Below are 27,900 nucleotides of genomic sequence, written 5' to 3' on the forward strand. Positions count from 1 at the left end.
GGCATGTCACCATATCGGACTAGCCCCTTGGAATCGAATGACTACAGTATCAGTTTCCGTAAAGGTGACTGAGGCAACGAATATTCTCTTACAAATCTTGAACAACGCCAACCTGTCGTTCTCATGAATCACCCAGGCATTTATTGTTGAAAAATGTCTAGTTGTGTTAGTGTCTTGTTCTAATTAAGATAAGGCTATTCTAAGTCTTCCTGTGCATGATGGTAGCCGCAGCCTGGTGGTTAGGGAATATCAAGGTATCCGCAATGACCACGTTTTCTCTTCTGCCAGCGGCGAAGACAATCGCCTCAGCAATATCATCCGGTGTCAAGGGCTCGCAGCCACTATCATTGATTAGCTCTGTGCCCTTTGATAGCATAGGGTAAACTTACGCATATACAGCGTCAGCCTTTGACTTGTCGCCGTAGAATCTCACAACTGAGAACTCAGTCTCGACTTGACCAGGGTCTATTCGGATGACACGAATGCGCTTTGAAATGAGTTCCTTGCGTAGACTCTCGGTGAACGAGTGGATAGCAGCCTTGGTTGCACAGTAAATGCTGCCGCCGACATAAGGCTCACGACCTGCGATAGAGCCAATGTTGATGATGTCACCAGCTCCCTCGCCATTATTGCGCTTCAGCATCATGGGGAGGATAGCTTGTGTCATGTTGATCAAGCCTGTGACGTTGGTAGCGAACATGACGTTGATGTCTTCTTCCTTGATCTCAGGAGCTTTATCCACGCCCTTGACAAGACCGCTGCGAGTAATATGTCAGCTAATCGCTTTACCGATCTGGGTCTTGGGGGAACTTACGCATTATTCACCAAGACATCGATCTCACTGAACTCTGCAGGAAGCTTACTCACGAAAGAGCGCACCTCCTCAGGCTTGCTGACATCGAGCTGGACGGGATGCACTTTGACGCCATCGCCAACTTCCTTGACAATGTCTTCAGCGATTTGACGAAGACTGTCGATTCGCCGCGCCGTCAAGACCAATTTGAGGTTCTTGGGGCTGGTGCGGGCGAACTCAAAGGCTGTGGCCTTTCCGATGCCGGAAGATGCTCCGGTGATGAGAATGGTCTTGCCTTCAAGGCGCTTTGAGACTGCGGATGCCATTTTGGGAAGTGGGCTATGTTGCGAATGTCTTGGGAGAAAAGAGTAATGCTGATTCAATGTTTGTTAACTCCCGATGATAAGTACCTCTGGCAGGTTCACCAAGTGGACTTTATGCGACCCAGGGAATGGTAAAGATAGACGTGGAAGCTAACATTAGGTACCCCTCATCCGCTCCAACCAAGATCTGTAGCGGATTTGTCACCGACATGGTTCCACTGATTGGGTTTTCCGGTGCGGTTTCGGCTTTAGATCCGATGGCTGGAAAAGGTATGGTCATATCCGTTAAGCCCGCTGATTGGCAAGATTCCGCGATTAGAAAAGGTGGACAGGTTTAAGATTGTGTTCTGAGAGTAACATTTCTCGGTGTATCAGAGCCCGACTGCCAAGCTTCTGTTTGACAATTGCTCCTAAAGCCTAAACACCTCATCATCAAGGAAAGCATCTAAGTTACCCAAGCCCGACGAAACCATGGACGCGAATTGACCCCAGCCTGAGAAATCAACACCAGACATGCCATTAAAATCCATCCCATTCTCACCCATTAAGTCTGTATAAGAAGTCTTGTCGCTCGGCGTATCCATCGGTATAACATTGGACTGGAAAGCGTTGTCTTGTGCATGTCCCTCCAGACCAGCAAACACATGAGGATGCATCCGATTCACCTGGCGCAAGGCTTCGACTCGTAATTCTTCCAAGAGAAAACAGTATCGCTCTGATAAGGAGCCCTTTTCCACCATGGTTGACATGTGAGATTGACATCGTGTTGCGGCTGTGAAGTACTCGCTGTATGTTTCGGGGGGTGATGCCCATTTCTGGATCACGTAGATATAAAGAACCATAGCTGCAGTGAAAGCAAAGTATGCAGTAACCTAACACCAGTTAATGTTGACATCTCCAGAAGACTGGGCTGCACTCACCCAGAAAGCCCGAAACATTTGTCCGTTATCTGTCATCTTGGAAGTGTTATTCAGAGTTGATATAGCGGACAATCGCGCGCCTTACCTCGTCGATCAGACCAACAGTATCCATAGCAGCTTGAAGGCACTTTTGAACACTGTCTTGAGTTGCGGCATCGTTCTCACTGCCCCTTCTATTCTGCCGTGAAATTCGCGCAAAATTGTTCAACACAGCTTGACGATGCGTAAGTATTATAGCATGCCAGTAGGTCAAGTTGAGAACGTTCCGTTGCCGCTGAACAATGGGAACGAGGAATGATGTACTGAAGTAGTCGGCATCGAGAAACTGGGAGAACTCAGCTCGCCAATCTGCGAGGTCTTTCGAGACAAGCTGTGTTTCTTCTAGCCGCCTGGATATCGAGATAGGCTTGACTGAGTAAAGGCCCCGCAGGATATGGCCGATGATGCGAGCGAGCCTAGATAAGGAGTCAGTATGTATATTGCGGGTGAGGCGGAATTATTACTTCATATGTCCAAGAGGAGCAAGCATAACTGAGTAGCCCTTGGTTGACCCAGCAAGGTTTATGTGATCCTTGGTTATGTCACCATCGTCAACACAAGCTGGCAGCTCTGTATCGATATCATCGTCATGGAAGTTACGAGGTCGACCCAGGGATACGCTTAGATATGCATCGAGAGTATACGCGCACCAGAAAGTTCTTCGACGACTTTCGACTTCGATATGATTCAGCCCGCTAATAACACCTGGTCTCTTGTTTCGGTTGAGGCCAATAGCAAGTGCCAGGTTTGTGACGATACCAAATTGGCTCCAGCAATGGTTGACTCGAGACTGGGTCCCAAGATAGTAGCACTGCAGAAGGCGAGCTTGTACGCTAGTGAGTCGTATTGAACCACTCTCTTTCGAGAGCTGATGCTCAGCTGCCAAGTAATACCGAGAACTGGGTAATTATTAGCATAGAAGGTAGTTATGGACGAGTGCCTAACCTCAGATCAGATGGTCCGGGTCTGTCATTCTCAGGCATATAAACCCTAGCATGAGCCAAGATCATGAAGAGCAACGCAACTTTGGCGGCAGAATTGTTGGGATCACGCATAGTGCCTAACGTCTCATAAAACTCCGAGAACCATTCCTGAATCGTAGGTCGGTGAAGAAAGCGATATGTTGGCATAGCAAAGTCGAAGTAACGATCGACCAAGCGCTGAGCATCCTCTTTGGGAAGCATCATACAAAAGTTCGGATCATAGTCAGGGTTGTGAAGAGGTGCATCACCAAAGGTAAAGATGCTTCCAGGCCCAGAGAACGATATGGCTTGGTGCATCCGCTTCTGAACCCTGAGAAGGAACGACACGCCAGAGGCTGGACCGATGTAATGACCCTGAAGATCCTCTTGAGACGGCTCAGGGGACTGTTGCACCGACGTTACAGCCCGTGAGCCCGTGCCGCTCTGCACCATGAGATGAGATGGCATGCCATAGTCCTGCAACTCTACACTCTGGTTGGCTGTGTTTACCATGTACTGTTGTGTCAGATCCGTAGGGCTGGTATTCTCGCTCCGAGGCATTGTATCCTGAGCCGAAACGGTTATGCTCTCGTCTCCCACCTCGTCCGCTGAGGGTATCACCGGCAAACGACCTCTCGCATAAGCCGAGTCAAATGTGCAAGAGACCCTTGTCCGGGTACAGAACTTGCACGGCTGCATGCCATTGCATTTGATCTTCCGCCTACACAGATTAGCTCACGGTCGATCTAGGCGAAAAATGCCTAGGGTTGCGTTACTTCTTGCATCCATCGCACGCCCTTGTCACTCTGACTCTCTCAGCGTTCTTTTTCCGTTTCTTCGCTACATGTATGCTGCTGGTATCTTCTGACGGTGTTGGGAGTATGGAACGCTCTGAAGTCATTGGAGCCACGTCTATCCACTCGTGCAGAGATGTTTTTGTTTGTGCGGTGAAGCTGAGGCTGTAGGGAACGGAAAAGAGAGGATGAAACTGGGCAAGATTGGACGGAAAAGCGAATCCGGGGATGAGACATGGATAATTGTCCTGATGAGCTTAACCCCGCAATCTGTGTCACGTGTATCCCTCATCGCTAACATTCCCGAGGCTAGTACCGGCTGCCTACTTCCGCGGCGTCAATCCTTGTTTATGCCTTGATGGAGTCACGGAGCTACTGCAAAAGTGACGAAATATAAATATCGTCTTGTGGTATCTGTGGGGTGATAAGGCTTGCCTTTTTAGGACTTCCGGTCCGGCGACTCGAAAGCAGTCTCTTTCTCAGATGCCAGCCATTCAAGGTCATGATCAATTCACTGCACTTCTTCGTAGCACAAAGAGCATATTCAGGGCATCACATTAATTTATTCATGAGTCCTCAACCTTCTATTGTCTGTTGAACCTATGCTGAACTGGGACGTTCATGGCAACCAATGTACTCGGAAAAGCCCTTACGCTGCATTCCCCTTGAGGATACTCAAAGCCGTCTTCTCAAACTCACGACCAAATTGCAAGACTGATCTCCACTGGGGAGGAATAGCCGTTGTTCCATCTCGAGCTCCCAGTATTCCTCCCGCGATCGCTCCATTTGTGTCTGTATCCCAGCCAATGCGAACCACATCCACCACAATATCCTCCAATCCACGAGTGTCAAGGACCGCAGCGATCGCGAGGCTCAGTGACTCAAGGACGTATCCGCTGCATCTCCCTCCCAGTTCAGGTGCAGGCCCTTTCTCTGCCATTGTTGCCACGTTGAGAGATTTGCCGAGTTCAATCGCTTCATATACTGGACCAGAGGCTCCTTCAAGACTTTCTGCGACTTTGAGGCCTGCCTCAATGGCCTCTGGCGGGGCGATTTGGTCGATGAGCTTTGACACAATCATGTTGTAGGCTGCACATGCGACCGTGCATCTCTTATCGTCGTGGGTGATCTTGCTGATACGCACGCTTTCCTCGACCAACTTCTGGGGATCAGGTTGGAACAAGCCGGTCGGAATGCAGCGCATCAAGCTTCCATTTCCAGCACTTCCCTCGCCAGCTCCCGCACGATCGGGATCCCTCGTTCTCTTATATTTGGTCAATCCGTCGAACGTAGCTCCGCCAATGTCCTCCGGTCGACTTCCTGGTCGTCTGCCTGGCCAGTCGCCGCGAAGCCAATTGATGAAGTAATCGCCAGCGAGGCGCGCGACGTCGTCGCCAGCCTTGTAGTCGTGATATGCAAGGAGTACGCCCCGAGTCATATCAGTATCGTCTGTTGCATGACCTTGCGACCATCGAAACGGGCCTCCGCCTACGATCTCTCGGAGACCAAGAGGGTATTCACGGGCAATATCCGTATGAGTCTTGAACTCGAGCGTTGCGCCCAGAGAATCACCGGCATGGACACCCAGCAGCGCCCCGATAACACGGGACTCGCGCGGCGAAAGTCCAGACTCGTTTCGAGGTGAAGACATATTTGTTGCTTGTGTTTGTTTGTTTGCTGGCGATTTGATGGTTCATATCGTATTGAAGAGCCAAACATCGGGGGCTGAGCTGGGGCTGAGTCTGTCAGCCTTGAGTCGGATCCGTGCATTGCTGCCTACAGTAAACGGAGCTGGACGACTTTTCGCAAGGCTCACATTATGAGATTGCCAGAGAAACAAATTTGTGATTGGTTCTGGGAGTATGTGAGATTGTATGGTAGTCGCGTTTGTCTGTCGCGGATGCTACAGTGAGTGAGCCCTCTGAAGCAATCCAGGTACTAGGCCCGGATGGCCTCACCCAGCCTCAGTTGGCCTTCCATTGGATCACCTTCTTGGTAAAGCTGGGACCCTCCCTGTGGTCCATTCGCTCTCAACATCGAGGCATCTTTTGGTATCTTGGACAATTTTACCGGCCCGGACATAGCCATCATTCTTTCCATATCTGCGGCAACTCTGCCCTACAAGTGGATCCACGATCGACAAATGTCCCTCAAATTAGTGGCCAACAGCTTGAAATGTCACTGTGGCACTAACTAAGAGTCGGCGATAGCACTAATCTCCAGTTGGTTTACACCTACATCGCAGATAATTTCTAAGCCCGGGGCGAGGTCGCCAAACTAAAGTTCACTTAAGATAAGAGTCAATACCTTGGTTAAAGACGGGCAGCAACCAACCTCACCTCATCTTTCCATTCTATCCTCGACGAATTTATCCCAAAAAATCACACTGAACCGTTGATGCTCAACATGTCGCCGACAAAAGGCCTCGTTCTTGTCACAGGCGCCAATGGCTTCATCGGCGCACGTACTGTTGAAGCTTTCCTTTCCGCCAACTATTCCGTCCGCGCTGCAGTACGAAGTCAATCCTCAGCCTCTAGCCTTCTCTCAGCACTCCCCTCATACGCTTCCTCCGGCCAACTCACGAGAATCTTGGTTCCCGACCTTATGGCTAGGGGAGCTTTTGACGACGCAGTAAAAGGCGTAACGGCAGTCGCTCATCTCGCGGCGCCAGTTGACTTCCAAAACACCAATATCGACTACGTCATCGGTTCTTCGCTGCAAGGGACTCTCGGAATTTTGGAGTCCGCTGCTAAAGAGCCTGCTTTGAAGTCATTTGTGTACATGTCTTCTATCGTGGCTGTAAGAGGCTGCAAACCCAAGTATCCAGAGAAGGGTTACACAGAAGAAGACTGGAATGACCAAATTGAGGATGTGATCGCGAAGGCTGGCTCGGAAGTGACAGGTCATCAGATTTACGTCGCAAGCAAGGTCAAAGCAGAGCGCGCATTCTGGGAGTTTCGACGAAAGAACGCAGATCGCATCGGCTTCACCATGACAGCTGTCAACCCGGTCTGGGTGGCTGGACCACCACTGATTTTGCCTGAAGACCCGGAGAAGTTGAGTGAGACAGCCATCGTTCCTTATCGCATCATGAACGGTGAGAACATGTCGTCTGCTGGACCTGGTAACGGAACACATGTTGACGTGCGCGATGTTGCACGACTCATCGTGTTTGCAGTTGATAAGAAAGAAGTGGCCGACGGGCAACGATACATCGCTGGAGGAAACGGCAACTTTGCAAACATCCAAGCTTATCGCGACTTATTGCGAAAGGCTTATCCTGATAGACAGGGAGTCATTGGGAAAGGCGAACCAGGAAAGGGATATCTGCAAGACTACAGTATTCCCAATGGTGGGTTCAAGGTCGATGCTAGTAAGGCGGTTGAAGCAACAGGCCAAGGTTGGATCCCTTTTGACCAGATGGTTTTGGAGTCTGCAAAGGCGTATGAAAGGTATTTCTGAAGAGATAACTCACTTTCATGTCAACAGAGAGCGGTAGACATAGAGCAGGGAAGACTCGTCCCGTTGATAATATGGCAAAATAGTTTTAAGCTTATAACTACGATCAATGGCATACAAGATCATTTATGGAGATAAACTCCTGATCGACGACGATGAGACGGCAGTGATCACGAGCCTGAGGCTGCGTCGTCATGAAAAAACGAAATGTCGTACTGGACCAGCATCTTCCTCGCTATGTTGCCTAAGACCTTGCGCTTGCACACAGGTGCTCGAAAGGACTTGGCGAGGACGACACTACGAGTAGAGTCGAGAGTGTACTTATTGTCTGTTATAGTGGGCGCAGCAGTAATACCAGACTACATCGGCGGGAAGAGGCAGGACTTCGGCAGAGGTGGTAAGAGTTTGGCTCGCTTGTTCTCAGAACAGAAAGTGTTTCTGTAGCCTCGCAACATAGGTCCGTAACTTGTCGTGCCAGCTTGGTGTCGTCCGTTGTCATGGACCTCAACTGGAGTAATGTTTGTGAATAGCCTATGCCAAATAATGAGACAGGGAGAAGAAAGCAGAGTAGCGTAAATCAATATAACTGATTTGTGTGTGTGCAGCTCTGTCTTTACTAATGGTGGTTCGATCACCGATGCCATTTGTGTTGACGATGCAATCCGATGACCATCGGTGCCTGTCACTGGCTTTCACCCAGCATGGAAACATGTCGGGAAATCAATGGCCCGGACCACGTCGGTGTTTATCTTGGCGCGATTTCCATTATCTGAAGCCGGGTTCACTGCAATTCTGCATTGCTTTTGCCGTCTTCCACCAATTTTTTACCCACACTTGCTCTCGCACAACTTGCATCTTTCGCATCACAGATTTCCCAACACAGAAAAACATCTGCTTAACAAATTCTTTTTCGACGTTATTTAGTTCAGTCTCCAAATAAGTGGTGAGTATTGCTCGAGCCATCAAAGCCTGGCTTATGCTGAGAATTTATGAGAAATGTTGTTCTCCGGCGATGGCAATGACGAGGAGGTCGCGCAGGTCGCGCAGGTCAGTGTTCCAGCAAATGAAATCACAATCACGTCTAACGCCTCGGTAGGCCTTACAAAACGCGTCGCTCGAGAGCCCCTCCCAAGCTAGTGCTGCTGCTGACGCTGTCCCTATGTCAACAAGCTCTCCCGATCGTGCGATGAGCATCCCATTCCGAAAGGAAGGATGGCCCGAGGGCTGGTATGCAAACGACTCACATACAGATGTCGATGTCGCTCAAAAAGGTTCGTTATCATCTATTGAGACGCGATAAGGATTTGAAAGAGAGAGGTGCCAAGTTCGCTTCCTTTGCTGCAGAGGGGGACAATGGAGAAATCCTGGTTCGTGCCCAGCAATTTCCTGGAATAGACAACCTCGATGCCGACCGCCCAAGGGTCAGAATTCTCGTGGAACGCCGAGTCGAAAAGGAATGGCAGTTCAAGAATATTGACGTTGAAGACCTACCTGCCTATGAATCCGATGGCTAGGTGCCATGGTACCCGAGGCCAAGGCCCAGAGATCCGCCAATCGACAGGGACCCCCGGGTGGTCGAGGAGATCAACGACGTCTTCACGGCCGATGCACCCTACAAAGATACTGCGAATATCCTTTCTCGTGCGATAGAGCTCTCTCGTGCCGGCGATAACACGGCTTGGGTAGAAGGTCAAATGCTAGGCGAGGCAGACAAGGGGACAAAGGCCCCCATTTCCGTAACGCAAGAGTTCATCTTTCCTGGCGATCATACCAACGCTCGCTCTTCAAACTCTTAAGGTCATCAGATCAGCCATTGTCGGCCAGAGGAAATTGGTGCTGGATGGGGTGGTTATGATGAGTTTTACGAATGGCAAGCCAACGGTCGAGCTATCAATAAGGATTGGGTCAAGCAGGGTGACCCTGATTGGCGAAACACGAAGACCGCACCACTCACGCTCGAAGATGAAGACGGGGAGGTTGAGGTCGTGCATTACCGTGATGCTGAAGTCAGCCACACCCCAGGAGACGACCTCCGAGCTCAGAACGTTGCATGAGAAACTCTGGGGCGAAGATACTGGCGAGACCAATTAAACTGTGAGGAAACAAGGAGCTTGTGGAGGCCATGGCAGTGTTCGTGGACGCAGAGGTGGACGCGGAGGCAGAGGGACTACCAGTTTCTGGTGATAGGCGACGACATTTGTCAATCCTATCTACTCGAATTTTGGCTTCATCTTCTCGCCAACACCATCGCCAGACGGCATCCACATCTGGGCACATTCACCAATTCAACGTTTCGTGTCGTTTCCTGTCAGCAACTCGTCCTTTCGACTGCCTAACGGCTTCCAATTCATCGAAGAGACACTCCTTAATCTTTGATGGCACCTCCTTCTTGATTGCGACACGGCTTTCATGGATTAGCTTCTGCGAGCTATGGGACATTGACATTTTTGAGCCTTACGGCAACCAGCACAATGCGGTATACTGCTTTCAATTCTTTCAGAACTCACATTGCCGCATACCAGAGCGATCCGTCCTCCTCATCATCACTCGTGGCTTCTATCACCATGCTGCTACCATTGATGATCCTACCAAAGATCAGTACCGAACGCTTGACAACTTCCCTGCCGGCATCGATCCCGACAGCTCTCTGGTCGGAATGGGTTGGAAATGGGTAGTCTACCACAAAGTAGGCTTTACTGTTTCTGGGTACATGGATCGATGCACAGCGGTTGAGCTCGAATGGCTCCTAGTAAGTTTGATTCATTGATTACATATAATGAACTAACTTATGACTTCAGGATACCGACCACTTCTACCCCGCGAACCTTCCCAAGGACTACAACGGCAGGGTGCGAAACAAAAAGATTCGAGAAATCTTTGACAAACTCGGCCATCCCGACCAACCCACAGGTCAACACCCCTGATTGGCGAAAGCCTTCCAAAATGTCAGCACGCATTTCCCACTCATGAGATCGACGTCCAAGCCCTTCACTGCTTATCGCCCAACGGCATCCGTCACTTGTGACATATACAGCAAGCCCTAAGTGCGTAACCGCATCCGATACCACTAATGTGCGCTATTTTGGTATGGAAGATTGCCGTAAGGCATCCGAAACGGAAGAGATGATGTTAGTTTCGGCTGAGTGATAAACGTGAGAGTGGCAGGAGAGATGACTTTAGTGTTGCAATTCGGAACAGTTTAGACCCATGCCCCCGAGACCGAATGAATTTATCTGTGCGCTGTTGCTTTCTTCTCTCGTTTAGGTTGCTTGATACTTTCGTCTGATTTTATGTTCTGCGTATGTAGCATTCTTGTTCATATCGTTATAATCCCCGAATCATACCGTATTCCAATTCTGTCTCTTATTCCCTGTGAAACAGGCGGGTTGCTATTGCATGACCGATGGCTTTCGCCGTGATACATCAAAAACATATACTTCAGTACTCAGTACAGATATTGGCATAAAAGATCAGAAACAGATGCTTTTCAGCATTCGGGAAGCCTTTCGGCATTGCTTTCCCATCAAACATGACTGATCACCACCGAGCTAGTGCAGGACCACCTCGTAAAGCACCGCCTCGCCCAACACCTCGCCCAATACCTCCTCGCGCAACTCGCACCGCCTTAGCCGTTTCCAACTTCACACGAAGTGATACAGGCAGGTTTGTCGGCTCGCTGAGCGTTGGCCGAAACCAACAAGAGTCAGCAGTAACACTATCACCTTGAGTCTCAGCGCCCTCTCCTAAGACGCGGAACTGAGCCTGGTCCTTGATCCTGGGACACCATGGTTTTCCCTCGACCATATCCACGTCCAATCTTCGCCCATGCAACTGCCATTCTCGGAAATGGTCGTAGTCACCCCAGCCGACGCCGATTTTTGCCGGTCGCCTGTACCGATGGTGATGGCCTCGTGAGGTAGCAGAAGGCAGGTCGTTACCAGAAACATTAGGTGGGATAAATGCTTTTGAAGTTGACATGGGAGCTTCCCGTGTGCCGTTGGTCGCTGCCAGTACATGACCGGGTTTCCAGTGGATGGCGTCAGCCTTTTGATAAATGTTGATTGCAGTCCTAAACATCTTGAGAGTATCCTCCTTGGGATCATCCGAGGCGTTGACATCCTCAACCATCAAGATATTCCGCTTATCCCTGTCGGTGCCCTCTTCTGCCTGCACCTCGCCCTTGAACCACTCGTTCCATCCGTTTCCCTGATAAAGAGGAAGCTCGGGTAGAGTGATCCTTTTATCTTTCTTTCGTCCGACTCAAACCTTGTGACGTAGATCCAGATAGTGGAACAATGCATGCTGTCGCCACGAGCAGTGGATGGCGTAGGTTGTGAGCGAACACGGTCACCATTTCCCACCACAAGAGAGCCTGGGGACTGTGACTCCTTCTCACGCTCCATCATCCTTCCCATGACCGCACCCTCGACGTCGTTATTGGACCAGCGTTCGGAGTAAACGTACGCGTCGGGGCACTTCAGCTTTTGCAAGACTTTGCGGAGTTCTACGGCGCTGGTGATGGCATCGGCCTCAGTGGGGATGGCTTTCGCCTCGGCAGGAAGATTTGGGTTTGAACTTGGTTGCTAGGAACTGTTAGGCCAATCTGCCGTGATGAGCAGTAAATACTTACCTTATGACCCGGGACGGTTGCCTTCAGATGCCTGCCCTTGAAAATGCCATCAGGCAATTCCTTGATTACCTCCTGTGCTTCGTTTCGCAACAGGAACTCGGCCATGCAGTAGCCCTGATGCTTCAATTCCATGGGTTCAAACCGCTCGGATAGCCAATATAACACCACACTCTTGAAGCCTTGATCGTGAATAAAGGATGCAATATCCTGCTTTTCGGCGTCGAGGGGGATATCACCTAAAAAGGCGAGCCGGCCTTCGTCAAACGAGAGGGGAATCTCATCCATTTCTCTCTGGTTCGCCATCGCTGCTGATCAACTCGTCGCAAAACGAGTGATGAAGGACGTGACTTCGTGAGTCTATCGGGGGTTTCTGTTTTTTGTTGTGTTGCGTTGTTGAGAGGCTTTTGCAGCGGATTGGGGGCTACTGAATGATGAACGGAATAAACCCCGCCAGGCGATGAGAAGCTCTCTAACGTGCGAGAGAGCAGGCCTAAATTGTAGGTGCTAGCTGGCTGTATCGGAATGGCTCCAGTGTGGCTGTTGTCAGGTTGTCAGTCAGTGTCAGTGCAGTGTTGGGCTTAATCAAACAATTGAGAGATATCATTTACACAAGTCAGTCAGTCGTGTGTACGTGACGGAGCTTCTGCTTTCGCCATCTACACTGATTCAAGAGCCACGATCTCGATGTGCTGCTCTCCTCCTAGCTTCACATTTCTCTGTATATCGCTGATTGGTGCAGGCTGTTCACTCTTTTATTTTATGCTTCCCGTTCTCTGGGCGTCACGAGCCCGGCGTCGGGTTACGGCCGGCTAAATCGTTAGTCGCGATAAATGCTCACTAAGCTTGCTCCTCACAAATCTCACACAAGAACAAAACAAAACAAATATTCCACACCCAGCCGCAACCCAACCGCAAATACCCCAGCAACAGCGACGACAAAACTGCGATCATAGAGAAGCCCAAGCGCAACAGGACAAGTGCGTCAAATGCCTCCGGTATCAAGCACAGCAAGATGAAGCCTTTCTTTCCAGAGAAGGACTACTCAGAGCGATACATCGAGATCGACAACCATAACAATATCACGACCGCATTGGCTAGTGGCCACTCTAATGGCGATGCTCATGAGCAGACGGCTCTGCATGAGAAAGAATATAATATCCTGATCGGGACACCTAGACGCATCGCTTCTTAATGATAGCTGGTCTGAAGAGCTTTATCATATCTTGGCTAGTGGTAGTAAGTACAACAATGTGTACACACAGGCAATAAGAAACTAATTATTCAACAAAGCATAAAAAGGGCGATATTGGATTCAGCCTTTTCACTGCAACGTTCCCCAAGGCCGCCTGCGACCTTGCCAAGAACTATCTCGCTGCTTCTCATGTCCGATTCTACGTTAGCTATGCAGGATGCACTACAGCCAATCTCAAGCAGATTGTTCTCCAGACAGAAGCCCAAAAGAAAATAGAGCAAATAGTCAAGCTACTCGAGGAGATGCACGGGATTCGCACCATCGTCTTCGTCACCAGTTATCTGCCGAAGGGCAACCGGCAACCAGCCAATAGTGACCAGCGACTGCGGCTGGCGACTGCAATCAGCCAACGGCTAACGGCAACTGCAATAATTGCGATGGCGATGGCGATAGGCAAAAAGAGCTACTGGTCACGCTGCTCAAGGAGATGCATGGTATTCGTACCATCATCTTCGTCAACAGTTGTCAGGCTGCTGACAACTTGGATGACTTCCTTTTCAATATGCATTTACCAGTCACCTCCATGCACAGCGAGCGTACCCAGCGAGCGTACCCAGCAGTCACAAGCCCAAGCCAACCGCCAACCTGAGACTGCGACTGCGACTGCGACTGCGACTGAGACTGCGACTGCGACTGCGACTGCGACTGCGACTGCGACTGCGACTGCGACTGCGACTGCGACTGCGACTGCGACTGCGACTGCGACTGCGACTGCGACTGCGACTGCGACTGCGACTGCGACTGCGACTGCGACTGCGACTGCGCGAGCGCGGAAGACGTCTTAGTCTATGACTACTAAGAAAGGAGAACAATGTGACCCTGAGACTATCGCACCTCCCACTGATTGATGCTGGAAAAGCTAGTATAATTCGGACCAGACAGCTGCCATGATCAGAATTGCTGTTGCATGCCCAGCTATTCGCAAGCGGTTCATTCATAACGGAGCAGCCGCCCTGCAAAAAGAGACTCATGGTTAGCTCAATGGGCCTCGGGGCGCGCACCGCATCAACTGGCAACCTGTCAGTTTCTCCAGTCATCTGCAACATCGAGGGTACACGGGGTAAGGCGCGCGATGCAAGCATCAGCTATCAGGTCCATCGACTCATAATAACACTCTCAAAAACACACTCCAGGCAGCAATCCAAACAATAGCCTAAAATAAGCTTTTCAGCTTATTATCTAATCAGATCTAACGTATACAAGAGAATTCTGATTTCCTAAAGTGATAAAAAGGCCCTAGTCCCCCCATCATTGCTCCAACTCAACAGCAAAAACTCTTCAAAATCCACTACATTTCCATACAAGATGCAGACTCCAACAAGAATACTTGGATGGCATCACTTCTCAGTCTGTGGCTGCAGCTTTGAGGCTGCTTGGAAGGTTTGGACGAGTCACTAGGTGACTCAGGGAGGAAGTGGCTGCGGAGGAAAGGTTAAACGAAGGTTTCGAAGAAAACACGTCTACGGCGGTTGTGTTGTTGTCTGCGGAGGAGGAAAAGTTAGACTGGTGAAGGTTCGGGAATATTGAGTCGCAAGATGGCGAAAGATCGGTCATAACAAAATTGTTGTAACGCATTGCATCGTGTGTACACACGGATCCACATGATACAGCTTGTTTTGCCTTCCTCCCTGTTATCGCAAATTAGTTGGTGTGTATGAATTCTTGACTTCTACTATAGACTGGTATAAACTAGTTATATATAATTAACCTGCTTATTTTACTAGGAATATAAAGATAAAACTAAAATAAGATATAATTCTAAGATTATAAGGATATAAATAAGAATATTATATACTTAAAATATATAATTAAATAATAATATTAATAAATAAATAAGAAAACAAAAACAATAATATATAAATAAAAATATTTAATTTAATAAAAATAAGCGTAAGTTATTTTAAATTATAATATTAAAGTTATCTCCTGCCTTTTTTATATTTACTAGTAAGCCTAAACTAATATAAGCTCTTTTATTTTAAATACCTTTTAGCAATCTTATTTACCAGAATAGTACATATTAGTGCTATCAGATGCGGTTACGCAATTAGATAGACTTTGCTATATATGCCATAAGTGACAGATGCCGTTATGCGATAAGTGGTGAAGGGCTTAGACATCGATCTCGTGAGTGCGAATCGGATGCTGACATCTTGGATGACTTTCGCCAATCAGGTGTTTCGGCCCCTAGCCAGTTCTCTCTTCCTTGTTTTTGGCACTCCCTCCGTCTTACGCCGAGTCATATCCCCGCCTCTCGCTGCTCATAGGGCTTAGTGGCCGCCCAGAGACGTCACACCTTGGCCTGCTCAACAAGTGCAGGGCCCAACCTTGCAGACTTGGATGCAATGTCATCACAGGATTCAACAAAGCACAAAAGTCATCATATCGTGTATTTTGGATGGGCATTAAGTTTTAATTGGAGAGCTCTTTCAACAGCTGTGTTAAACCCCATGGCAGGTCGTCAAGTGACAAAGTATTGTCTTCAAGTCCTCTAAAGACTTTCTCGTAGATGTTCGCTACCTCCCAACTATCCCACACTCCCTCACGTCTATTCATGGACCGTAAGATCATGATCGATCTATTCCGAATCTCGGCATCCGTACATGAAGCGCAGATCGTAGAAAGCTCGCGAACTAGATGGCCGTCAAAAGCAAAGACCGGCCGGGTCTGGGAGTTCTCCAGCGTAACAATCTGCTCAATCTTATTGAGTATACTTTCGTAGTCGCTCTTGCTGAAGCCTGCGTCGTGAGAGTCCGTGTTGAGGAAAGCTGACCATGTTGTCTGATACAGTGATAACACTGCCAAGCGGCGTTTCTCTTGGGCTCCAAATGGTGTTATTTGGACAGACATGACGAAGAGCTGCATCTTTGTACTCCATGAAAGGAAGACGGGTCTTATTAGATCTAGAGCATGGGTTAAAGATTCGGTTGCGGATTGTGCAAGGCTCTTGCAGCCAACCTTCTGATCGGTGTGGTTCAGAGTGTCTCTGCCAAATAGGCAGTCGTCGAAGAATGCGTTCATGGCTGATAGAGAGTCTTCAGCCTCAGTAATAGTTAAGAAGGGCGTTTTGGTATTGCCCATATCTATCTCTGGAGCGCACCGAGTCACATTGGAGAAAGAGGTGTCCCCAGTGAAAGCACCGACACTCTTTCCCAGAGAGGAGAACATTGCGGCTAATGTCTTAAAAACTCTGGTGTTATGGTCTTCTAGTGGGCAGCTCGTTCCGTTCGGTGATGCTTCCGGCGATCGAGTAGCGCGTAGTGATTCTAGAAGTTGATAACCGGCGCGAAGGTGGCGCACCGAGTCAGCGTAACGACGGTGCAAGTTCTCGATGCATATAAATATGGTACAACATAGTAATGCGGTTTGTATGTTGGAAGCAGAATTCTCTGCCATAACTGGTCGTATTAGGGCAATAGCTTCGCTGTATTTGAGATTCGCTTGATAGTCGTAGTCGATGGAATGGTCCAAGTTGGTTAGGTTCCCTGGGTACGATGCGAGGAACCGCTGATGAGAAGCCCCCAGTGCACATAGCGCATGCTTGATGGCAGTGTTTGAGTATGACAGTGGTAATATGATGTCGTGCCAGAACTCTCTTGAGCCATCAATCATCTCGAGATCGGGAATCACCCACTCTCTCGTATGGTAATAGAGAGCATTGTCGGCTGCATTGACCAGAATACCGTCCGCAAGAGCTGGGCGTAATGATGTACTGGGTTGACAGTCGACTTGGTCAGGTTTCAGATGCAGAGGTAGTTCGTAGGAAGAACTGGCACTTCCATAAAGCGGTTCAGGGCTGGACTGCGAATAACCATCGCATGTCCATTTGTCTCTCAAGCAACGAAGGCAGGACGGCTTTGCTTCGTCGCATTTCAAGTGGCGACGTCTGCAACACTAGATTAGTATTACAGCTTGTGCCATTCGCTATTATCCGAGTGACTGACTTGCTAGATTACAAATCAGCCCGAGTTTCTTCTGCCGACCCGAGGTCTCGGAGACTTACCAAGTTTTGCAACCTGTTCTGACCTTGGGAACCTTGGCTCTAGTTCGCTTCTTCCGTGGTTGATCTTGAGGTTGAGTGGTGGCCATGGTGATCCATTTGTTACGAGACAGCTAACCAGAGCTACATACTTGGGAGCCTGGATTGACTTATAACATCACCAGTATGAATAGGCTGTGCTAGCTCGTCATAGTTGACTCGTCCAAGCGTTTGCTGCATCCCCCCTGCCCGCGGGCCACCGTAGCCCGTCAGCTCATTGGTACTGCCGTAACTCGGCCCACCGTGGGCCGTTGTTTCATGTCGCCGACTCAGCCGAGAAGCGAGATGGGTTTAAGCGACTTTTCCTTTTTTGATGATGGGTATTTCGTATTCCCGAGGGATCTAGCTCGTATCAGCATGTGTCAAGAGACTACTTACCGTATCTGCACTAAAGCGTGTTTTAAGTGACAGTCTCGTCTTAATTTATCCCCATGCTAGTCCTCGATATCCGGCCTACAGGGCTAGCCAACATCACTGCCACCACGATTATGTCACTGCGGAAATGAGGCGCGTGATGCTCATTGGGCATCCCCGCTAACACGGAACTTCACTTCGTCCCATGATGAACCAGCATTGTGAAGTGCGCACCGCTTACCTAAGTCGCTATCCCTGCAAGTTAAAAATATGCTTGGAAATATGCTTCGAACTAGTCTTCATTTGGATTTGTTACGACAGTTGTAGAGCTATCGTCACAACTTCTTAATGGCCAAACTATGGGGGCCCTTTGCGAGTTCTCCCAGGTTTCGTAGAACCACTGTACAATTTTTATAAATAGTCGGATCTTGCTGACGAACCAGAATGGCAAATCAACAATTATCATGCTTCAACTCAAGAGACTACCATGGTCAACAGCGGCGGTGGCTCTAAAAGCATTTCTTGTTTTTTTTACCATCCTTCTTTGCTATCAAGTCTATACATTCTACGGCGACTGGAGCTGGCCGAAATCTCTCAGGTTTGGCACCAGCCACGATCCAACTTCTCTTGTTCATCCTCATGGTGGAAGCCAATGTTTACCGTCGTTGAACGCCTCCCTCCTACAAGAAGCAAAGACCATACGGAACGCATGCCGGCACATGCCTCCATACCCATCCTCAGACGTACGAATCGGAAGAGTCACTGCACACTTTGGCTCTGTTCAAGAACACTACCAGAAGGCATTGCGTACCCATGTGTTGCATAGCATGATCCATGATAACGCCTTGGAGGTTATGTGCACCCCAGTTGTTGATTCACTCTGGAACAAACCTGCCTTCATCCTGTCTCTCCTCTTGGATGAGATAGTGAAGCCTGCCCAAGAACGCTTGGAATGGCTATTCTGGGTGGACCGCGATACCCTGATCCTCGACCAATGCCGCCCTTTATCAAGCTTTCTCTCACCTGGCGACGTTGATGAGTCTGACGAAGCCGAAGACACAGACGAATCAGAACCTGAGCGAAGAAACGAAACGAAGTACGACGACATACATCTCCTGGTGACGAACGACTGGAACGGCCTTAACAATGGCGTCTTCTTCGTCCGGGTTAACCAGTGGGCAATCGAGCTGTTCAGCGACATCGCTGCATTCCGATACTACAGACCCAACGTTTCACTTCCATTCACTGAGCAAAGTGCCATGGAGATCATAATGAACGAACCAAAGTTCAAAGCCAACGTTCGAGTTGTTCCTCAAGAATGGTTCAACACTTATCCTAAAGGGTCGGCCACCGACTTCGTTGAGAAGGCGGACGACGATGGCTTGAAGGACTATCATGCAAGACGAGGGGACTTCCTATTACATTTTGCGGGTCGGGGTGGAAGGGATAAGTTGATCAATGAGTGGACCGAGATTCTGGAGAGTACCAGAAGTATATGGCCGAAGGAGGAGGTTCAGAGGAATGCGACGACAAGCATTCGGGGGTTCTGGTCTGGGCTCTGAACTCGCCGAGCTGAGTTGCAATCCGTCACAGAACTTATCACAGCATATAACTACAACTCATATCATTTCAGTATCAATTAATAATTCAGTTGCTTAATAACTATGTATACGTAAGATGGGAAGAATAAAATATTTCACTTGCTTCCAAAAACTCCTGTTATGCCTACCCGGGACGCATCCCTAGCAGCCCCAGCCCTGAAAGCAGGCGTACGGAAGCAATCTCAATCAGCCTATATAGCCAGGAAGAAGGACGATATATGGTCATATACCAAAGGTGAGTAACAAACCTTGCAAGGTCCGTCTTTCACTGCGAGCGCTATTGTGCTGGTGCCAATTGGCAGTAGAGACGGTGAGCGACACACAGACAACTTGACCCCCAACTCCAAGTTTGTCTAGCATCCAATTAACACGGTTCCGTGGTCTAGTTGGTTATGGCATCTCGTTAACACCGAGAAGGTCCCCGGTTCGATCCCGGGCGGAACCACGTTTTTTTGCCCTATCTTGATTGACTTGATACGTATCTTTGCCTCGGATGTTGGGAGGTTTTACCCAGTAGGACATATACTTTGCCAGGAGCTTAAGATCCAGGATAAAGCGGCAAGGCATATTTTGCATTGAATGCCCGCGCTGCTGTATAAAAGAATAAGCTGGACAGCCGTGGCTTGAGACACCTTCCACCAACATCTGCCGCGCCCATACCAACCAATTGGCGAGACTTGTCTGCAAACAGAACAATAAGACACCCGTGCGGAAAAGTAACATTGGTTAACAATCTAGATCTGCAATCAGCCTGCCAAGGCCGGTCTTTCAGGGCAGAATCTCTGTGGCTTGCGTTCCTCACAAATGAACGAGTAACTGTACAGCTAAATCCATGGCGTTCAATAACCATAAAATTAAGGCTTCAGCCTCACAGAAGACGGTATGCTGCTAAGCCATTTACGAGTTACCAACGCTCTGCAACTTCAGCCCTAACATCAATTGTCTTTGTCTCAGGGCCTTACTATGCTACATCCGGCGGCCAGAAACGGGCTGGTAATGCGCAGTATGGAAATGTCCGCCGGGAAGGACTCGCACAAAAGCAGTGAGGCTGAAGAGCTGAAAGGTTTCAGAAGGCGAATTACACTAGAAGTGGCTGGCTGCGACGATGTTCTGGGCCCTTGGCGTTAAACCATGAGTTTGCAGACGACGGCCATTGTTGAATATTTAATGCACTGTTACATCCTGTATTTAACACATAACTTTTCATACGTACATTAAGACTCACCAAGTAAGGTTCTGCAATGAAGACCTTCTCATTATCCATCCTCATCAGTGCCCTTCTCTCTCGTACAAATGCTGCGGAGCAGAAACATATCGATGAGGCCTGCAGCGATGTTTGGGGCGTCATCAACTGTGACAGCAGTGTTACCTATCCTTACGATGCAGTAGGCATTTATGGTAAGATACTACAGTTTTCAGCTCTTTCACGGCTAATCTCTATGATGCAGACAATACCGGTACCCAGACAGATATAAAGATCATGACTGAAGAAGTCAATATCTGTGACGCTGTCCGAAACGCACTTGGCAGTGACGACTTCGTAAATAACGCCGAAACATACTGCAGTTGTCTTTCAAATGCCGTTTACTGGGGTACCAGTTCAAATGCTAAGCCAAGTTTCGATGGTCAGATCAATGCGCATATAACAGGACCATATCTTGACTGGATACACAAAGATGAAACTGTATGTTAACTTGTTGGTCTTCTATCCGTCATTGACTAATCTTCCAAAGTGCCTTTCCAACAATGATTACACCATAATAACAGACAGAGCATCGGTGGTCAAGAACCAGCTTGCAGCTACAAATGGCTGGACGTTCGTTCGAGCTCCCGAGGTATGTCGGCCCACTAGATACCATATTGTGTATTAAGAAGACACTAATAAAGTTTCAGGTTGATGTAGCAACATATAAGAGGCTTGCCAAAGCAGTGATGTCTTGTTATACAGGGACATGTGATGGACCAAAAGTTCGTGCCTTTTTCGCCAGTTACGTTGAAAACGCAGACAGTGTCATCGACAGTGACTTTGTCCGAATGCTCAACAAATGGACTGTCTTATTCGCAACTCTCAAGAAAAGGACTACAGATGTTCAGACATATGCGAAGCAAGTTCAAGCACGTCTGAAGACTGTTTCCTCCAAGGTCAACTCAATCAAGGCAAACGTCTGCAAGAACAATGCCTGCAAGGGCTCGACCCCAGCGAACGCGTTCAAGAAGTGTAAGAGATAGCGCCTTGGCACTTGAAAAGCCAACTAACTTTCCATAGACTCAAGCACGATCGCGACAGTCAAGAGTCTACAGGGTGTCCCTAATGCTGCTGGCAAGTCACTTGCGAACATCCCCAAGATGACGCAGATTACTCGGAATGCTATCAAGTACACCACAACCCCAGCGGATGAAACCTATTATCTAAATTTGATGAATGAATATCATATCAACTCTCTTCGAGATGTTATCAAAGCTTTCAGGGTGACTCAATATCTCCCCCAGGCAGCAGAAGATTTGAAGAAGCTCACTGGGACCTTCAACCTCATCAGCAACCACGCGGGCGCCGCAAAAGCTGGCGCTACTTCCATTAACCAGATTATATCTGTCAACTGGGTCAGAAACTCTGAGCTGTCTAAAACTGCATCAGGCCGCAAAGTCCGCGATGGTCTTATCAACATTCAGAAGAGCTTCAGGAACGACCTCAAAGGCCCTCTCGATAACCTCATCAAGGCCAACAAAGCGGTAGAAGACATTCTAGTTCAGCTACCCCTTCGGAAGAAGAGGCTTGAATTTGCCTCTGGTGGTGTTTCTTACAACCGCTGGACCAACGCTCGAATGCCTGTGCCGTGCAAGAAGGAGGCCACGAAATCGTATTCGCTTGGAGGCTTTTCGAAGGATTATACCTATCAACAAGTCCTAGCTTGTGAGTTCGGTCCTGCAAAGGTTCCGTTCATCAAGCATGTCATTCCTTATATAAAGTATCGCTTTGTTTGATGCTTTGGAGATGTTTGGTGAAGCCTCCTGGAATAAGGCTTTCACAAGGCGCATGGACTGTTTGTACAGGGGTTTTTGGACTTATGCAGGCTAAGGTGGAGTTCCTACTTATGTGAAGAAGCTTGAAGCTGTTTAATAGTAAATTTATTGCTTTATGCTCCTAGTGTCTACTGATATGTGAGGTAGAGCCACCGGCCGAGACATGATCTCGATTCTTCACTGTCGGCCACCAACAACGGGCTAGTCGCGGCTTAGCCCTAATCTCATATTTCACCAATGTCTTTGCTTTTCATTTTCTTCCGTTCTTTTTAACATCCCGTGATACCCTATTACCCCATGAAAACAACAACCCCGCAAAACTGCTCCATGATCCGGGGAAATTCGGGGCACTAGTCCGGGCCGATGCACACCTATTAGCTAACGGTTTCCTCCACAATCAATAAAGTCTGAGTTTTAACTCCTGCACTTCGACGCCACTGCATATGGGAAACAATATGGTGGTAATGATGGGTTAACTATTACCTAAATGTTGAGACGCGGCTCGAGAGATGCAAAGGGAAGAAAATTCTGCAGAATGCAGAGAGACTGTATCTATAAAAGGCCGCTATGCCAAGTCTTGAGGCTCAATCTTTTTTTTAGGACGACTTAATAAAATTCGAAAGCCTGAGAATTATCGAAAAGCTGTACAGAAAACATCATGGCCGCCAAAAGCATTGAAGAGATCCGCTCTCACTCACCGAGCCCTTCGGCTTCGGGCTTGGGTCAACGCATCGGCAATCCTGTATGTCAACCGCCCTGTTTCCTACCAAAACTGTAGCTAACAAATTGTGACTGAATAGTCCCCATTGGCCATGGGTACCTTCGCAACTACGCTTCTCACTTTGTCTTTGTCTATGATGGGCTTCCGTGGAGTTGAGACTCAGACCATCTTCATTGGCAACCTTTGCTTCGCCGCTGGCCTTTGCATGTTTGTCTCTGCTCAGTGGGAGATGGCCCGCGGTAACACCTTCGGTTACTCTGCGTTGAGCGCCTATGGTGAGTGACTGACACGATTCTCGTCGTAGAAGCTGTGATCTGAGGCTGATCACTTCTCTAGCTGTTTTCTATGGTGGTTACGGCGTCATCCTGTGCCCATCGCTTGGTGTTCTTGAGTCGTATGGCGGGCCGACGCCCGAGTATCACAACGCTCTGGGATTCTACGTTCTGAGTAGGTCTCGATTGGTGCTCGTAACGATCCAACAGCTAACCTTCATGTAGTTTGGGCAGTCTTGACACTGTTTTTCATGCTTGGATCAGCTCCTATGTAAGGACTCTGCCATTTTCTGATCTCCACGGCGCTGACAAACTTTAGTAATCTTGTCTCCTTTGGCATCTTTACCACTATCTTCTTCTGCTTCACCCTTGACGCGGCCTCCAACTTCGCCCATGCTGATGGAAAGGTCGAGGTTGCAAAGAACCTCATGAAGGCTGCCGGTGCCTTTGGTTTTGTCTCCGGTCTTTTGGGATATTACAGCTGTGCTGCCGCTATGTGTGCGGATGCACTTCCATTTGAGCTGCCTTGCGGGGATACGTCAAGATTCTTCAAGAAGACTCGCAAGCAATTGTGATTCCTTGTAGGGGGATATCATAGGGATTGGGAGAGAAATAATATATGTGATCAAAAAGTTTTATGAATAGAATGATGTCAAGTTTGATAAGGCCACCGAAACCTATAGAACGACTCTGATCGAGCATCAACGACTGAATATTCTTGACATTTTCCTGTTCATCCTTCTTGATTCAATTCCAATTTCCATCGCCCTCAATATTCTTCTTGAGGATGAGAGACTTGATGTTAAAGTCAGAAAGGATCATGGGGCAGGTAAAAAAAAAATCTTCTGACTTCTATCCTAAGTGATGAAAAGACTCAGGTAAATTGTCATAAACTTAGGCAATTTTAGTATATTAGTGGACCTTTAGACTAGTCTTCTTGGCACCTTGATTCCCGGTCCGATGTTTTCTTGAACTAGGTCTGTCGCATAACTTACTTGGTAAGGCCTGGTCAAGATGTCATCTTGACTACTCATAAGGGCAGCGATGGTAATCAATTGACCGAGACAGTCAAGGTCATGTGCTTTGCGAAAGCAATTATACCATATGCAGTGAACTGGAAGAGTTACCGCCTTTTCGCCGCCTGCAATGATACGACAATAATCATCGATATAGCCCCTATTTTCATAATTAGCAAATGTTGGCCTATTGATGTAGTCACATAACGGTGCTAGAGTTGTCCTCACACGTCTCTGAGATCGCCAATATCCCGGGAATATGCTTCGGGGTGAGGTGGATCAATCCCATCGGCCTTAAGGATATCCTCGAAGCCCAGTGATTTGAGACGAAGGATTTCACCCGACACCTCGTTCATGCGAATACCAGGTGGCGTATTTGCACTCATTCCATGGTCGTGGAACTCCTTGGTGTAAAGGCGGTAGCATTCGTTCGGTTCGTCCAGCACGTCCAGCTCGCTGTCGTGCAGAGGCTTGCGAGATAGGAGCCGTCAAGAGCGTAGTCATTCCGACTCGGTAGTTGTAACCAGCTTGTTTCTGCAGCCCGCAATCTTCTCTCGTGAGCTTCACCGATCATAATGCAAGCCTAGTGATGTTAGAAACAAGTCACATGAGACAACAGTGGAACATACGTAGTCTTTGACTGTTGGAGTACAAGGCTGTCTGACAGGAATCCAAGACGCGTCTCTTTCGAACTTTTGTTATGTAACCGCGCTTTGAACCTTATCCGACAATGCTGCCCAAAGGTGCATCCATCTCCTGGACAACATGACTTGCTACACCGGTTGCTGCTACTCTACGCGGCGTACAAGTCACGCGCAAGCCGCTTTCCATTCATCAAACAGGACGAAGCGGAGTCAGTCGTCTTGTTGCACTTGAGCTTCTCTATATTCTGTCCATTCGGTTTCCGTTGCTGTTGCTCTTGCGTTTGCGTTTGCGGCTGGGGTTGTGATGTGATGTGATTGTAGTTGAGATTGGGGTTGTGAAATATTTGATTTTGTTTATTTTGTTGCTGTGTCAGAGTTTCTGCAAGGATCCACGTGACAAGTTGAAGAACTTGCCCAACATAAGAACTATCTAACTTCTCGTGCGGTGGCAGCCAGCTGCTGGCACTGCCACGCACATCTTTCCCTGACAAAGGTAACGCGTAAGCGCTATTGTTCCTATTCATGTCTTGTTGCTAAAGCTTCGATCAGCTCTGAACAGTGTTTCATTTGAATTGGTGTTTTATCTCAGCCAGCTTCCCCTAATATGGAACTCCCCTACATCGCATAATCCAGTCGGCACTACATTAGCCTATTGACTAATTGGTTTTTGGCACTCTTCTTCTTCCCAGCAAGTTTGGCAAACTACTCAAGTGCAATTGAACTTCGGATGGGCGGCCAATTTGTAAAATCGAAATTCATATAAATTCTTACATGAAACGTTTCTTGGGCGACCTGGAAGGAGACGAGACGTGTTTGCATGTTAGCAGGGGCCATTTATGTTACGAGACAAGGTAATAGCCTTTGGATTCTTCGTCAATCTGGATAAATTCTCCCCTCTCACAACGATGCCAGGTGAGAAGTCAGTGATGGGGCGAGAAGGGCTATATTACTGAGATAGATTGTGCAACAGAGACTAATTCTTCTTGACCCCTTCCTGTTCATCCTCCTTGATCTCATCCCAGTCTCCATCACCATCGATCTTTTTCTTAACATCCTTGGGAGAAGGGAGACTAGGTTGCGCACTAGGATCCATTTCCCAGAGCTTGATCCAAAGCAGAATCTGCGTGGCAACGATGAAGACGCCAGCACCCACGACAGCAGCCCAGGCCAACAATACGATGGCAGCAACGGGAGAGTAGAGAACGATGCCCAGCAGTCGTGGTTTGAGGGAATCAGGATATGTGCGTTTAAAAAGCCCGAGAGAGATTCTCCACATAGACTTGATAACCCAGGAACCGTGGAGGAGCTGGAGAGGGAATGCAGAAGTGCAGACCAAGAGGGCGAGATATTGGCGGAGGCGTGATGTGATGCGGTCCTTGAGCCAGAAGCCGGGGCGCCGCTGTTGGGTTGTAGTATTAGATTTGGCGACGGCAGTGTCGTTTTCGTTGTCGTCCTCATTTGGGAATGAATCGACCTGCTTGGCTGACCACCAGCAATTGGCTATGATGAGGATGGCCAATGTCCAGAAGAGGTCGCTCTTGAGGTACTCATATCGGGCAGAGTCTGAGTACCACCAAGATTCATAAGAAGGGCAGGGCTTGGCAGTCATTTTAGTGATTGGTGCATGCAATGAGAGAATGACTTGAGATGCATTGCAGATTGAATTGAGGGAGAGGGAGGGATTATTCTTTTATGAAAGCTTCTGTTTAAACGGCTGCCTGGAAGATGGCTTCGTTTCTCCACATTCCACCCATCTGGCTGGCTTGATTGGCTTCAGGTGTTGATCACCATGGCTGATCAGCATGGCCACTGAAGATGGCCACTGCGCCTTGTGTTTTGTGCTAACTTATAGGTCGTTCAACCACTGAACGATATCACTTAGCGATCATCGTCCATCTTCGAGGACGATCCGAGGCTGACTGTGGAATTTGTCTATTTTTATAATAGTAATCTAGACTAAATAGGATAATCATTTCAAAGGATGCTTGAGTACCAACTTGCCAAAAGTGTTCATGTTCTTCAGGTTGTACAGCTCCTTGATGGCATCTTCACCCGACCCTTCGAACACTCTAACAGGCGTCGGCACGTATTCAGCACCGTAATTCTCAACAGCCCAGCGAAAGCCCCGCCAATGTCGATCAGCAGCAGCCATGTCCTTTGGCCAGACGACTTTTTGACCCCCAGGAAACTCGAACTCGATATCAAAGTGACGAGCACCCATGACGGCCTCATAGTCCGGGTCACCACCCAGCAGCACTGAAGCTAGAACGGTTTTATCTTGTTTAGGAACCGCCTTCTTAAGTAGGGCTTGCGACTCGGCAGATCCAAGCGCGTCAAGACCCCAAATTGTTCCATTGGTTGATTGCAAGGCTGATTTGACCTTTTCGATTACATCTGCATCATTGTAATCGAAACATTGATTTGCACCAAGTTTCGTAAGAAATTCGTGTCGCTTGGTAGAGGCGATGGCTATGATTGAAGGCACTCGCGCTGCCCGCGCGAATTGTATAGCAGCCATGCCAACACTCGTCGCACCGCCCCAAATAACCAAAGTTCCCTCTGGAGCAGGGACGCCTTCGTCAGGCGTACCCTTCGCAACACTTGGTGGCAGCGGAAGGCCGAGGTAAACAAAAACAGAACAGCTTGCTGTTAAGCCAACGGTGGGAAGACCAGCAGCAGCTTGATGCGGCAAGTTATCAGGAACCTTGTAAACCCAATCTGCAACAACGGTCATAAATCCTTGATGAGCACCCCAACGCAATGGCAGCTTCTGGCCTGCAGGGAGCAGTCCAGATACAATGTCGCCTTCTTTGAAGGGCGTGGAAGCAAGAGTTTCAGACTCAAGGACTTCGCCACAGAAGTCTGCTCCTACGATGTAGTCCTTCAAACCAAGGGCATCGATGATCTTGGTATCGGCGGGATTGGTGCCCGAGTATAGAACCTTGATGAGAAGTTCTCCATCTTGGGGCTCGGGGAAGGGAACATCGCGAACGACAATTTTGCGGTTCTCGTCGACATATAACGCTCTGCTTGTAGGCGGTTTAGAGCCCATGATTGTTT

The 27,900-nt window shown here is 48.5% G+C and overlaps 15 protein-coding genes and 1 non-coding gene across 16 annotated transcripts; 9 read left to right on the forward strand and 7 right to left on the reverse strand.

Moving 5' to 3' along the window:
* Nucleotides 1-199: 199 nt before the first annotated feature.
* Nucleotides 200-1,119, reverse strand: BKA55DRAFT_543475 (uncharacterized protein; the record flags this gene model as incomplete). Its single annotated transcript, XM_046190604.1, has 3 exons — nt 200-341; nt 390-758; nt 815-1,119. 3 exons carry the CDS (start codon nt 1,117-1,119, stop codon nt 200-202), a joined length of 816 nt encoding a protein of 271 aa, XP_046044959.1.
* Nucleotides 1,120-1,526: 407 nt separating this feature from the next.
* BKA55DRAFT_521474 (fungal-specific transcription factor domain-containing protein) lies at nt 1,527-3,598 on the reverse strand (the record flags this gene model as incomplete). Its single annotated transcript, XM_046188515.1, has 5 exons — nt 1,527-1,988; nt 2,037-2,072; nt 2,122-2,491; nt 2,540-2,974; nt 3,021-3,598. The coding sequence occupies 5 exons, from the start codon at nt 3,596-3,598 to the stop codon at nt 1,527-1,529; spliced, it is 1,881 nt and encodes a 626-aa protein (XP_046044960.1).
* Nucleotides 3,599-4,480: 882 nt separating this feature from the next.
* BKA55DRAFT_521315 (ADP-ribosylation/Crystallin J1) lies at nt 4,481-5,482 on the reverse strand (the record flags this gene model as incomplete). Its single annotated transcript, XM_046188502.1, has 1 exon — nt 4,481-5,482. One exon carries the CDS (start codon nt 5,480-5,482, stop codon nt 4,481-4,483), a length of 1,002 nt encoding a protein of 333 aa, XP_046044961.1.
* Nucleotides 5,483-6,237: 755 nt separating this feature from the next.
* On the forward strand, nt 6,238-7,293 carry BKA55DRAFT_521366 (uncharacterized protein; the record flags this gene model as incomplete). The annotated part of the gene is made up of 1 exon (XM_046188507.1): nt 6,238-7,293. The coding sequence occupies one exon, from the start codon at nt 6,238-6,240 to the stop codon at nt 7,291-7,293; it is 1,056 nt and encodes a 351-aa protein (XP_046044962.1).
* A 1,012-nt stretch (nt 7,294-8,305) lies between these two features.
* BKA55DRAFT_578613 (uncharacterized protein) lies at nt 8,306-8,929 on the forward strand. The gene is made up of 2 exons (XM_046193737.1): nt 8,306-8,337; nt 8,387-8,929. The coding sequence occupies exon 2, from the start codon at nt 8,520-8,522 to the stop codon at nt 8,802-8,804; it is 285 nt and encodes a 94-aa protein (XP_046044963.1). The 5' UTR covers nt 8,306-8,337; nt 8,387-8,519; the 3' UTR covers nt 8,805-8,929.
* A 975-nt stretch (nt 8,930-9,904) lies between these two features.
* On the forward strand, nt 9,905-10,636 carry BKA55DRAFT_578615 (uncharacterized protein). Its single transcript, XM_046193738.1, has 2 exons — nt 9,905-10,039; nt 10,089-10,636. Exons 1-2 carry the CDS (start codon nt 9,947-9,949, stop codon nt 10,212-10,214), a joined length of 219 nt encoding a protein of 72 aa, XP_046044964.1. The 5' UTR covers nt 9,905-9,946; the 3' UTR covers nt 10,215-10,636.
* A 191-nt stretch (nt 10,637-10,827) lies between these two features.
* Nucleotides 10,828-12,669, reverse strand: BKA55DRAFT_741854 (uncharacterized protein; the record flags this gene model as incomplete). Its single annotated transcript, XM_046201487.1, has 4 exons — nt 12,529-12,669; nt 11,921-12,457; nt 11,565-11,873; nt 10,828-11,496 (listed from the first exon to the last, which is right to left on the reverse strand). The coding sequence occupies exons 2-4, from the start codon at nt 12,221-12,223 to the stop codon at nt 10,828-10,830; spliced, it is 1,281 nt and encodes a 426-aa protein (XP_046044965.1). The 5' UTR covers nt 12,224-12,457; nt 12,529-12,669.
* Nucleotides 12,670-12,992: 323 nt separating this feature from the next.
* BKA55DRAFT_131620 (uncharacterized protein) lies at nt 12,993-14,049 on the forward strand. The gene is made up of 2 exons (XM_046184837.1): nt 12,993-13,156; nt 13,220-14,049. Exons 1-2 carry the CDS (start codon nt 13,112-13,114, stop codon nt 13,955-13,957), a joined length of 783 nt encoding a protein of 260 aa, XP_046044966.1. The 5' UTR covers nt 12,993-13,111; the 3' UTR covers nt 13,958-14,049.
* A 1,494-nt stretch (nt 14,050-15,543) lies between these two features.
* BKA55DRAFT_578619 (uncharacterized protein) lies at nt 15,544-17,691 on the reverse strand. The gene is made up of 2 exons (XM_046193739.1): nt 17,176-17,691; nt 15,544-17,061 (listed from the first exon to the last, which is right to left on the reverse strand). The coding sequence occupies exons 1-2, from the start codon at nt 17,259-17,261 to the stop codon at nt 15,585-15,587; spliced, it is 1,563 nt and encodes a 520-aa protein (XP_046044967.1). The 5' UTR covers nt 17,262-17,691; the 3' UTR covers nt 15,544-15,584.
* Nucleotides 17,692-17,860: 169 nt separating this feature from the next.
* BKA55DRAFT_707888 (galactosyl transferase GMA12/MNN10 family-domain-containing protein) lies at nt 17,861-19,197 on the forward strand. The gene is made up of 2 exons (XM_046200723.1): nt 17,861-17,951; nt 18,009-19,197. Exons 1-2 carry the CDS (start codon nt 17,925-17,927, stop codon nt 19,125-19,127), a joined length of 1,146 nt encoding a protein of 381 aa, XP_046044968.1. The 5' UTR covers nt 17,861-17,924; the 3' UTR covers nt 19,128-19,197.
* Nucleotides 19,198-19,537: 340 nt separating this feature from the next.
* BKA55DRAFT_t244 lies at nt 19,538-19,611 on the forward strand. Its single transcript has one exon. It is a non-coding gene; the product is annotated as a tRNA-Val (tRNA).
* Nucleotides 19,612-19,824: 213 nt separating this feature from the next.
* Nucleotides 19,825-20,316, forward strand: BKA55DRAFT_578621 (uncharacterized protein). Its single transcript, XM_046193740.1, has 2 exons — nt 19,825-20,046; nt 20,121-20,316. Exons 1-2 carry the CDS (start codon nt 19,999-20,001, stop codon nt 20,292-20,294), a joined length of 222 nt encoding a protein of 73 aa, XP_046044969.1. The 5' UTR covers nt 19,825-19,998; the 3' UTR covers nt 20,295-20,316.
* A 70-nt stretch (nt 20,317-20,386) lies between these two features.
* BKA55DRAFT_679134 (uncharacterized protein) lies at nt 20,387-22,329 on the forward strand (the record flags this gene model as incomplete). Its single annotated transcript, XM_046198161.1, has 6 exons — nt 20,387-20,564; nt 20,615-20,850; nt 20,900-21,001; nt 21,060-21,384; nt 21,433-22,077; nt 22,313-22,329. The coding sequence occupies exons 1-6, from the start codon at nt 20,408-20,410 to the stop codon at nt 22,327-22,329; spliced, it is 1,482 nt and encodes a 493-aa protein (XP_046044970.1). The 5' UTR covers nt 20,387-20,407.
* Nucleotides 22,330-22,464: 135 nt separating this feature from the next.
* On the forward strand, nt 22,465-23,853 carry BKA55DRAFT_578622 (GPR1/FUN34/yaaH family-domain-containing protein). The gene is made up of 5 exons (XM_046193741.1): nt 22,465-22,929; nt 22,988-23,183; nt 23,245-23,355; nt 23,406-23,451; nt 23,500-23,853. Exons 1-5 carry the CDS (start codon nt 22,846-22,848, stop codon nt 23,753-23,755), a joined length of 693 nt encoding a protein of 230 aa, XP_046044971.1. The 5' UTR covers nt 22,465-22,845; the 3' UTR covers nt 23,756-23,853.
* Nucleotides 23,854-23,927: 74 nt separating this feature from the next.
* Nucleotides 23,928-26,449, reverse strand: BKA55DRAFT_694464 (uncharacterized protein; the record flags this gene model as incomplete). Its single annotated transcript, XM_046200038.1, has 4 exons — nt 23,928-23,975; nt 24,176-24,356; nt 24,425-24,666; nt 25,829-26,449. The coding sequence occupies 4 exons, from the start codon at nt 26,447-26,449 to the stop codon at nt 23,928-23,930; spliced, it is 1,092 nt and encodes a 363-aa protein (XP_046044972.1).
* Nucleotides 26,450-26,809: 360 nt separating this feature from the next.
* BKA55DRAFT_543488 (chaperonin 10-like protein) lies at nt 26,810-27,892 on the reverse strand (the record flags this gene model as incomplete). The annotated part of the gene is made up of 1 exon (XM_046190605.1): nt 26,810-27,892. One exon carries the CDS (start codon nt 27,890-27,892, stop codon nt 26,810-26,812), a length of 1,083 nt encoding a protein of 360 aa, XP_046044973.1.
* Nucleotides 27,893-27,900: the final 8 nt, after the last annotated feature.

The sequence above is a fragment of the Fusarium redolens genome (genome assembly GCF_020744475.1).
Source record: "Fusarium redolens strain MPI-CAGE-AT-0023 chromosome Unknown BKA55scaffold_16, whole genome shotgun sequence".
Classification (NCBI taxonomy): Eukaryota; Fungi; Ascomycota; class Sordariomycetes; order Hypocreales; family Nectriaceae; genus Fusarium; species Fusarium redolens.